This window comes from Zea mays, chromosome 9, assembly GCF_902167145.1.
Source record: "Zea mays cultivar B73 chromosome 9, Zm-B73-REFERENCE-NAM-5.0, whole genome shotgun sequence".
Classification (NCBI taxonomy): Eukaryota; Viridiplantae; Streptophyta; class Magnoliopsida; order Poales; family Poaceae; genus Zea; species Zea mays.
Window position 1 is genome coordinate 102,584,381 of NC_050104.1, and position 11,118 is coordinate 102,595,498.

Below are 11,118 nucleotides of genomic sequence, written 5' to 3' on the forward strand. Positions count from 1 at the left end.
AAGTTAGCTTGTGTTTTTTTTCCAAAAACTAAAGCATTCCTACTTATCCAGATAGCCCAACACACTGCTATAACACCTATGACGATCAGGTTTTTTAGTTTTTGATGGAATCCCGACCAGCCAGCTTCCAAAGGTGTGCCTAACAGACCTCGGATTACTCAACCCCAAGCACCAGTAAATCAATCTCCAGATGAATTGAGCATAGTGGAAATTAACAAAAAGATGTTGTATTGTCTCATCTGAGTCACAGAAAGCACATTTTTTGCTTCCTCGCCAGTTACGCTTATGTGGATTGTCTTTTGTTAGAACCACCCTTTTAATTAAATACCACATAAAAATTTTTTATCTTTAGGGGAACTCTCATATTCCATAGAGATTTAGTATAGGCACCTTAACATTATTAATAAGAGCTCTATACATCGACTTAATGGAGAACTGACCCGACACATTTAGATGACATTTAAACAAATCGGTCTCCTCATTTAACTCAATGTGTGCAATCCAGGTAAACAAACTATTCCACAACAACAAGGTATCACCAACCGAAGATCTACGGAACGAGACGTTCAAAGGAACCCTTTCGAGAACAGACACCAATGTACCACTCTTGTTTCACACTATATTATACAGCGAAGGATATTGAAGCATAAAAGGTTGGTTCCCAATCCAGCGGTCTTCCTAGAACCTGATCTGAGTCCCATTTTCAAGATGAAGGAACCTTGCTAAAGAAAGGTGTCCTTTACTTTCATTAACCCCATACATAAGTGAGAGTCCCCTGGCTTCCTTGTTATTTTAGACTACATATACTCTTAGGTACTGTTTCCTTAGTAAGTTTTGCCACAACCCATTCCCATTAATCGGCTTAAAGAGCCATTTACTAAGCAAACACTTGTTTTGGACGTCTATATTCTGAATTCCTAACCCTCCTTGCTCTTTTGGAAGGTATAGAATATTCCGTTTAGCCAGTATATACTTCTTCTTATGGTCGTATCCTTGCTAGAAGAACCGGGACCTATAGTAGTCTATTTTTTCTAGGACTCCCCTTGGGACCTCAAAAAAAGACAACATAAACATGACTAGGCACTTCCCTTTCCAGCTGCTTAGCTTTTTTAGAACAGATGACCCCCTATAGATAGGAGCTTCCCTTTCCAGTTGCTTAGCTTTTTCTCTATCTTTTCCTCTATTACTTTCCAATCGTTGTTACTTAATTTCAGAAGTGCATAGGAATACTTAAATACTTGAAAGGGTAAACCCCTTCCCTACACAGCTTTGCCGTAGGAGGTGTGGAAGAGAGGCACAACAAATTAGGAATCGGTACAAGCGTTTGAGACGACTGGAGAGGAAACAAACGGTGCCCTAGGGACTCCAATCTTGGTACTACACCTGGAAAATAAAGAAACCAGGCCCAACGGTGGGCTATACGACATATGCGGGCCAAGTTTCATTGTCCAAGAGTCGGATGGCTCCAGATAAGAAATAACCCCCTAAAAACCTCCGTGAATTACACCTTTTTGAATAATTTTGAATTTTGATTTTGGACATAGATCCTGAGATGTTGCATTCCAGCGAGGGTCGACAGTGAGACCGCGTGACCAAGAATCATCTTTTTTGTGCAATTGTAGCCTTGTTCATCGTATCGCCTAATGTCAATTTAGGCGACCCCCATGGTGCTGGAAGCCTGCCCTGCCAAGAAGACGCTCCATGCCATTTGAGCGAGAAGGATACGCTAGAGATGTAACAGGTCCAGAATGCACCAGTATGTGAGCGACTTGTCGATTTCCACTCAAAGAATCAATGGACATCCTAGATGATTGAGCCACGAACCTGTCTGACACAGTCTTGTTTTCTTCTAGCTCTGAGTCAGAATTATAGTGATTTCCAAGAGCACAAAAATGGCCTCCATGGAAGTCCTCTATCCCATGAGCAATAGGGATTGAAATAGATTACCTTGTTGATGCGACTAAGCCCTCGTTTATATGATGTAAACACTCCATATCAAGAAATTGTTCCATCTCTGTATCATCTGGGTAACTACCCATCGGAAATTTTGAATTTGGAAATGTCGCCAATGTAAGACGGTGGATTCTTAGCCTTCCTTTCATATCTCTTTGTCATCATCGAAAATCATAGAGGGAAAGAAATTACGAGCAGAAGAAACAAAAAACAAAAAACAGAAAAACAGAAAAAATAGACTTCACCTACATCGACGACATGGGTGGAAGTTCCTACGATGCTCTGCCCTTTTTTTGTCCCCCACAACAACATCATGATTACATCATTGCTCCTATGAAACGTTACTGGACATGGTAAAATATATCCTCAAATATGTGAATGACACAAGAGATCTTAGACCATTTTAAAAAAAATGCCCAATTCCAAAATGACTGGATATACTGATGCTGGATATTTATCTGATCTCCATAACAGTAGATCAAAACATGTTTTGTGTTTTTAGACAACGGAATATCTATTTCATGAAAACCTTTTAAACAAACTTTGGTAACTATATCCACGAATCATTCTAAGATAGTTGTACTTAACGAGGTCTCACGGGAATATGTTTAGCTTCGTAGAATGATTAACCACATACAACAATCTTGTGGTATTGGTGTTATCAACTCACCATGTTATCTATGAAGATAATGCGATTTGTGTTACACATATGCAGGCAAGCTCTATCAAAAGCAATATAATCAAGCATAATTCTTCTAAATTGTTATATCCTTATAAATTACAATAGAAAGGAACAAAAATGTGATAATCTCATCGATTTATTCACTAAGTTTCTGCTAGCTTTATGGTTTGAGACATGTGTGTGAATTCATTGTTATGCGGTGACTTAGAGATTTGCAAGGTTCAAGTAGAGAATTCTCCTACGTATTAACTTGTCCAAAGCATCATATTGTTCTTTCGTAAGTTTTTCCTCACAAGGTTTCTAGCAGAAAGTTTTTAATAAGCTAATATTAACATAAGCATATGCTATATTCCTCTTTTTATCCATATATTTCCTAAAGGATATCAATGACATATTATCCTCTAAACTATAAAAGGGACAATAATCATTATATGTTATATTTTTTTGGGTTTTAAAAGAGTTTTCAATCATACATCTAGCAATAAGAGAGTGTTATATGTATTCTAGGATGACCTCATTCTCTTATACAAGTAAAGTACATGTCGCTAGTCAACTAAACCATCCGATTTCCATATATTGATCCTCGTATAAAAGAGTTTTTCTCCTTTAGTCTTGTTTAGAACCCTTAGAACTAATAGTTAGCCAACTAATATAGTATTACCTCCGTTCTCGAATATTTATTATCTGTTAGTTTATTTTTAACTAAAATGTGATAAATAAAAAAGAACGGAGGGATTAATTGTTAGTTTAAGTTAACTAACAATTAGTTAGGGGTGTTTGAAATCCTATACAACTAAATTTAGCAGATAACCTCTAGGTTCTCGACAAGTCCTTTATATGTAATCAGGGCCAGCCCTAGGGCCATGCAGCGGAGGCGACCGCTGGGGGCCATGAAAGAAAGGGGCCCAATATCTAATAAAATAATAGGATTGATGTTAAATTATTATCTTACTAAATCACATAGAAGCAGAATAGACGACGCACATGTCTGGCTAAAGCGTCAGTTGAAGGCCTTCTACACCGCTGCACAGAACCAGTCTCGTTCTCACTGTCGTCGTCGATCACATGTCATACGCTGGTAAGTTAATTAGTTTTATCGAAATTATAATTATTAGAATGGAATTCAATTCCACCGAAACAAATGAGGTTTAAAGAAAATTAGTTTATTTTCAAATGAAAAATAAGAATTTTTTTAGAAAAATAAGTGGCCAAACGAACACTAAATATATTGTTATTTTTGTTGACTTTATTTCTCGATAATTATCAAACATATTAAATTGAATACATATCAGTGTATTTATTTATGTTTTTGCAAGTAAAACTAACACACATTATTTATATATATATATAAAATTATATAGTATAGAAGACCTATCACAATGAGTTTGTATGGGGGCCCTCAAAATTATAGGACCGAGGCCGTATGTAATGGGTGTTTGAGATGCCTCCAGGTTATAGCTCTAGCAAGGAATTGTAGTTTATAATACCAATTTAAATATTTTTAATCTAAATAATAAATAAAATGACTTATTTAACTGTCTTCTAAACACTTATAACTCCAGTTCTATAATTTTTCGAAACATTTAATGACCTGCTCTACTAACTATACCAATTTTATTCGATATGGAACCCTGTATATGACCACGTCACGACTAGGAGTCGATATCACCGTCTAGCCACGCCATTGACCTCGGCGCATTCCGTTGCCTACTGCCAAGGCCATCTGCAGACCTCCACTCCACCTGCTCGGCTGCTCCTCAGGTCCTCCATTCCTTCCAAAATAAAAGCGGGAGCGCTGAGCCAGACGGCGGCCCACTCGTTCTCGCTCTCCCTCCCCAGTCACCACCATCACGAGCTCGCGTGTGCCCCTCGCGCTCCGCCGCCACCACCTTCTACTACCATACCGCTGCGTCGCCGCCCGGACCACGCCCGCCACCAAGGCCTCTCCTCCGCCTCGTCCCCATCACGGGCGCGGCCCCTCGACCTCGGTGGCCGGCCGGTTCGACACCGCACCGTGACCCTCGGCTACGGAGGTGCGTATACATACATACATACATTCTCAACCCAGCATTTGTATACTCCCCAGCCTCGCCGCAGGCCAGCAATCCTGACGCCCCGTCGGGTATCATTTTGCGGCTTACATCCAACAATCCCAGTTCTGCAGCGATCGATCCATCGGTACCTCCTCTTTCTATCTCCCTATGCGAGAAGGTGCGCTGTGCGTAGATTCTGTTGAACCATCGATGTCGGAGCTCCTCTGGTCTTACATGCGCGTCCTGCTCATCTGGACTAGGCGCTTAGAATCTGATACCTCACCAATTTCGGAACCCGTGTAGCAGAAGTGGATGGTACGGGCGAGCAGACGTGGGCTGTGCCCATTACCATATTCTCAATACTGCAGGTTTTAGATGTAGCACAAACCAACCAAACAGGGTGGTGGATGGATGGAAAACGTGACCAGGACGATGGATAATAAAAGAGAGGAGATAGGGACAATTTAGTCGCTGTAGCCTATTCCCACCTATCACGGTCTGTCACATTGAATGTTTAAGTAATAATTACGGATATTAAATATAGTCTAATCATAAAACTAATTACACAGATGAAGACTAAAATACGAGACGAATTTGTTAAATCTAATTAAATTTATATTTAATATTTATAATTGATATTCAAAATATTTTAATATGACATGAGCTAAACTTTAGTCATAGGAACTAAACACCCTCTAGAGCAGGCAGCTTTGTGACTGCCACACCCCTCTCCGTGTTGTCAATTCGTTGTGGACTGCTACGGTGCATAAGGGCCGGAATCGTAATGATTGTTCACACAGTCTACTCATGATGATTGTTCACACTTTATAGTCTGCTCGTGATGATTGTTCACACCTTATAATCTGGTTTGCTTATCAACTCATGCTGTGTTGTTTTGACACAATTCAATCTATAAGTTTTTTTCCTGAAATATAGTTGGTGCAGGAAGAAGACGGAGTGGTGGACTGGGCCATAGAACCATGTCAAGTTCCATAATTTCAACAGTGGCCACAGAGTTGTCGGTGGCTGAGAAGAGCAGGGGTATTGAGCCACTACCTTTTATTAATGACAAACATGGAGGTGTCATCATTGAGATGACGACTCCGATGGATCCTGGAGCGTTTTCAGCTTCCTTGAAAGCAGCTCTGGTGAAATGGAGGGAGCAGGTGATCCCCTCGCCATCAATGTGTATCCTGTCATACATAAATGGCTTCTAAAAAATGCTATGTGAAATGGGGGAGCAGGTGATCCCCTCACATCAATGCGTATCCTGTCATACTGAGATGGTTTGTAAAAAAATGCTATCGGCCTCTAATTTGAGATAGTATATGGCAAGTAAATACCGGGACATATAAATTTTGAACTTGGGACAATTTACTGCAAAGATTCATGGAAGCACCTTTATACTGTAGGATTAGTACGTGAAAAAATTGGTGCTGTGCATAATGACTACTTTAAAGGTTTAAGTACACTGTATATCGAGACTATATCTTCTATGAACCTTGAGGAGCCACCAACCATATGCATGGCATGTGACATAGACATGCAGAGATTACTGTATTTGTGCATTATTATTATTACTGATTCCAGTTATTCATGGGTACCTCAAGAAGGAGAGATGCAGATACAAATGCATAGCTTGCACTTACTTATCATTGAAATATAATTTTCTATAAGAGCTTCACATTTGTTACTGTACTTTCCTTACTGTAGGGAATAAGAGGTGTCTGGATCAAACTGCCCATCACCCTTTCCAACCTTATTCCACCAGTTGTAGAGGTAATTAAACTCACCTTTACCATGTTTATAGTAGTATAATTAGTTTCTTGAGCTTGTATTCTTGATATAACTTATATATTTGAAAATGAGTGCTTTATACACTATTTGAATGACCTGAAGTCAATTGTTTTTTTTTATAGTAGTTGGTAACGCTGGTAGTTTGGTAACTGTTTTTTTTTTTGACATTTCGTCTTCTCAAGATAAATAGTTGCAAAGCATACTGTGTAATACAGTCTAGCGGTATGGAATGATTCATTTTGAGTTTGTCTCTGAAAATGTTTTTACTTTATTGTGTATGTAGGAAGGTTTCTGGTACCATCATGCAGAGGAAACTTACTTGATGCTTGCGTACTGGCTTCCAAATACAACACATACACTACCAGTAAACGCAACCCACCGTGTTAGTGTTGGAGCTTTTATAATGAATGACAAAAGAGAGGTAAAAAATGAATGTGATAATTTTTAGGATTTAGCTTGTTATTGTTCTGTACGTCTGCTATCGTCTTTACCCTCTAAAGCACTCATCAATCGTTATGAGTTACGACACAGGACATTCTGTTAGGCATTATCCATACATAAAGTTTCTATCTTCCATACTCTGGAATTCTTATTTTTGCAGGTCTTGGCTGTACAAGAAAAGAGTGGTGTACTTCGAGGCCTAGGTGTGTGGAAATTTCCAACTGGCGTAGTAGAACCGGTAAGTTCTGCACTGAACATGTAGAGATATTAACACCATTCTTTACCAACTTGTCCTATTATACTTCACAATATACTGGTATATACAGGGGGAAGATATTAACGTTGGAGCCGTCCGAGAAGTAAAAGAAGAGACAGGGGTATGTACTATTGTGAACTGAAGTGCAAATTGTTTCCAGTAGACTAGTTTGATTAATGCTGCGACAGTTGTTCATTTTTTTTGTTTTCTTGATCATATTTCAGATTGATGCAGAATTTGTTGAAGTGCTGGCCTTCAGGTAACGACTAAATTTCTGGTCCGAGTTCTTTCTATATTTTCTACTAGTAGTCTAGTACTGACCTACCAAGTATATTGTCACACTCAGCTTTACTTCCCCATTTGCGGAATATAACAGCAACACCAAAAAAAAGAGACTACGAGAGTATTGCGCAACAAAATATATGCAGACATTTTTAATTCATAGCTAGAGAATAAAAAAATGGCAGTGTTTTGCATTTCCATTCAATACCAAATTTGCCTAATTCCTGTTTTTCTTTCTTTTTTACCCTCTTGACGCAATCCATTGCGACAGCACAGTGTTTAGTTTGAAATATAACATCTCTGCATCATTTGCAGGCAGAGCCACAAATCCTTTTTTGATAAATCAGATCTATTTTTCGTGTGCCTGCTACGACCCCTTTCATACGACATTACGAAGCAAGACTCGGAAATAGAGGCATGCCAGGTAATTGGAACCAAAATTTTAATATTTATTTCAAACAGAAAAGCCCCACATAGAAGTTCAGTTCAGGCTTTCAAACTCAAGCAGCATTTGACCAGATGCTTTGACACTGCACTTCTCCATTGCAGTGGATGCCAGTAGAGGAATTTGCAGCACAACCATTTGTCCAGAAACATGAGCTTGTGAAGTACATCCTCGAAGTCGGCCTGGCTAAAGTTGACAAGGAATATGCAGGCTTTTCGCCAATCTCCATAAAATCGGCATTTACAGACAAATTGTCCTTATTTTACATGAACCGGAGGGATCTGGACAGGGCCTCAGGGTAGAGTATATATGTAATGACACGGGCAATTCAGGATAGTTAAATTTTCACTTTGGTGTGTGACAGCGGGCTAAATCTTGTTAGACCTAGGGTCTGTTTGGTTGGGCTGTGGCTGTCAAAAAAGTTGCTGTGGGCTGTGAGCTGTGGAAAAAGCTGCTGTAGGCTGTGAGCCATTAAAAAGCTAAAAATCGTTTGGTAGAAACCACTAAAAATCGTTAAAAGTTCTTCGATATATGTTTTCATAGTTCCATCCGAAAAGCCACTAAAAGCAGGTACAGGGGTGCTTTCAGATTTGCACTGTGAGAAAGTCAGCTTTTAGAAAAAGCTGCTTCCTGGATCCAGCCCTTTGGTTGGCTTTTGGCTTTTAGGGGGCAAAAGCCAAAATCTAAAAGTCAAACCAAACACACCCCTAATCTTGATTGCCTAGTAATTTTTAGAGCCAACTTCGTGCTGATAGGTTCTCTAACCTCTAGAATCTAGACGATTTCTATGTATAACCTGTCTAGGCACTTTCTGGGTAGATCAAAGTTCACAGTTTGTCTACTGGTAGGGTAGAGGAAGGAGAGGGAGTGTAGGTTTTATACATTCGAGTCCGAGATGGTCAGCGGGGTAGCAATGGGATCAGGAAGTGGAGCGCCTACATCTTGGCTTGTTTCTCCTTGCGTATTAGGCTGTCCACACTCCTTCAGCCCTAAATTTTTACCCTAAAAAGAATATTCTATCCTGGTCAGCGAGATTCTCTACTCTATACTACAATCTTCCGCAGTCATATTTACTCTATATCTTAACTCTATACCTACTACCATATATTATATTATTTCTTTTAATACTATTTTATCCACATCCACCAACCTTCTGCTGATCCCACACGGAAAGGAGGGAGAGAGATTATCGAGTAGCAGTTGCATGGACGCTGGAAATGGAGTTCTTCGTTCCCTCCCTAAACATACAGTAGTAGAAGCAGTTCATCGTTGCAGCATTTCTTTTACTGCATATGCAGCTCTATATTCGTAGCGCACCCTTTCGAGTCCGCCGGTGCGGACAGCCTTAGGGCATTGGGGCGGAGTTTTGGTGGTCGGCGACATAGGAACGTTAGTCTCTATGAGCGCCATATCTAGGGTAGGATGATTTCCTGTCACTAGGGGCTAGAGAGAGTCTAGTCTCGTCTGAACTGTGTCAGCTAGGGTTTTTTAGGAGCACATGAAGCATTGGCTTCCATGTCGGCCCCTATCTTGTTTATGCCGTGCCCGTGAGCCTGAGGATATAACCATATAACCACGGGGAAGATTGTGTTCGTGATCAGAGTGTGGTTAATGTAGATAGGTCTAGAGTAAGTTCCCTTGACCGAATTCGAGAATGTATCCAAGATTCTCCTCTTTGTTCTTGGCTTTTTTGTTCTTTAAATTTCTATATTCCACCCTTTGATAAAATGATACATCAAGACTAATACATTACGAGACCAATTATGTGCCACTAAACTCATTGATTATAACATGCCCCTCTGCCTCAAGTTTTTTTTCCTCGAACGCGTAGAACTATGCATCAATATATTAAGAAAAAAAATAAGTGGGTCCAAAATAGACCAATATAAGGCGAAGTCATTTCACGATGGCCAGAACCTGAGGTAAAAAAACATCATCCAAAACCATAAAATATCTATTGAGGCCAGAACTTAGGCCAAATGGCCTTTAGCCCAGAAGCCCCAACCAAGTATCAAAGCCTAGCTTTCTCACTAATGTCCTGGATGATGACGAGTGCTCGGAAAAGAGTGCTCAAAGACACGCGTTGTGGTGTTTCTACAGTCACCACACAATCAACACCACTAGTAAATTGAAGCCTTTTTTCCTTTCTTTTTGCACCAGAGGTTCCATAGCTCTCCACCATTCTTGAAAGTTTGCTTCACTTGCACTAGGTGTGTATTGCTTCAATCCAACCATCACGAGCAGTTTGTACCTCTGTTTACAAATCGTCCGACTAATCGCGATTAGTCGGGCTGGTCGCCTGTAAGCGGCCGACCAGGGGGACGACGTGATCAGGTTTCCTGGTCGTCCTAATCGTCGATTAGGCGTCCAAAGCGACCGATTAGTCGTCCGATTAGCTAGGTTCTGGTCGACCAGTGCGCGCGGGCTAAATGTGGCTGTGCTATTGGGCTTCACCGTTTTTGGGCCCAGTAGCCGCATACATCTATTGGCGCCCCTAAGCCCTAAATCCTCCATGTGCCTGCGCCCCTCTCAAGTTTTTGTCCTCTGCCAGCAGCTGCTGCTCTAGCCTCCAGGTCTCTCTAGTCTCCACCGTCCACCATCGCCGACGGCTGCCCCTCTCAAGGTCGTCCCTGCCCCCTGCTCATCTACAAGGCACAAGATGAGCTCGTCATCCGAAGGTCATCCATGCTCCCCTCCTTCCCCCTTGTCTGCACTCTGCAGTTTTGCATTCTGCGCAGCACGACAGTTTTGCCAAGAATCTGCATTCTGCGCAGTCTGCCCTGGCCCTGGTCATCTAGTGTTCTATACCTCTATGTTCTACTGCCTTACTTCAATAGTACTTAGCTTCATTTCCGCCAACCAGTTTCCATCAGCCCAGCAGTAGCATATCTAGTGCCTAGTATTGACTTGACCTCTATCTGTTGACATGTTTAGAGTTTCATGCTGCCGGTGGACGAAGAGGTGCTGATGTTGAGGTATTATTCCCCGGGTCCAATGTGGCTGGCAGTGGCAGTGCAACTGCAAGTGATTTTGTTCCTCCCGTGACCTCAAATGTTGATAACACAGGCCCTGCTTCGGCATTATCAGCTGTTGGAGACTCAAAAAGCCTTGCTGAAAAGGCTATTGCAGCACTCCCTCCTGAGCTTAGTGCACAAGCAACTGACCCAAAAAAGGCAAGGTCACAGGACCCAGGATGGAAGTTTGGGTGGTGGCCAGACACAACAAAGAA

At 41.0% G+C, this 11,118-nt stretch overlaps 1 protein-coding gene across 2 annotated transcripts; it reads left to right on the forward strand.

Moving 5' to 3' along the window:
• Positions 1–4,356: 4,356 nt before the first annotated feature.
• On the forward strand, positions 4,357–8,386 carry LOC100273780 (nudix hydrolase 2). Of its 2 annotated transcripts, none has more exons than XM_008660054.4 (9): positions 4,357–4,668; positions 5,614–5,834; positions 6,382–6,447; positions 6,749–6,886; positions 7,067–7,144; positions 7,233–7,283; positions 7,387–7,421; positions 7,760–7,868; positions 7,994–8,276. In XM_008660054.4, the coding sequence occupies exons 2-9, from the start codon at positions 5,649–5,651 to the stop codon at positions 8,189–8,191; spliced, it is 861 nt and encodes a 286-aa protein (XP_008658276.1). In that variant the 5' UTR covers positions 4,357–4,668; positions 5,614–5,648; the 3' UTR covers positions 8,192–8,276. The 2 variants fall into 2 exon arrangements, with proteins under 2 accessions (XP_008658276.1, NP_001141655.1); NM_001148183.2 differs by having other exon boundaries at positions 4,385–4,668; positions 5,605–5,834; positions 7,994–8,386.
• Positions 8,387–11,118: the final 2,732 nt, after the last annotated feature.

Bases quoted from the DNA above. Each gene is read 5' to 3' on its own strand.
- LOC100273780 (XM_008660054.4), top strand. From the start codon at position 5,649: ATGTCAAGTTCCATAATTTCAACAGTGGCCACAGAGTTGTCGGTGGCT. The intron at 5,835-6,381 runs GTGATCCCCTCG...TCCTTACTGTAG, and splicing joins TGGTGAAATGGAGGGAGCAG to GGAATAAGAGGTGTCTGGAT. The intron at 7,869-7,993 runs GTAATTGGAACC...TCTCCATTGCAG, and splicing joins CGGAAATAGAGGCATGCCAG to TGGATGCCAGTAGAGGAATT.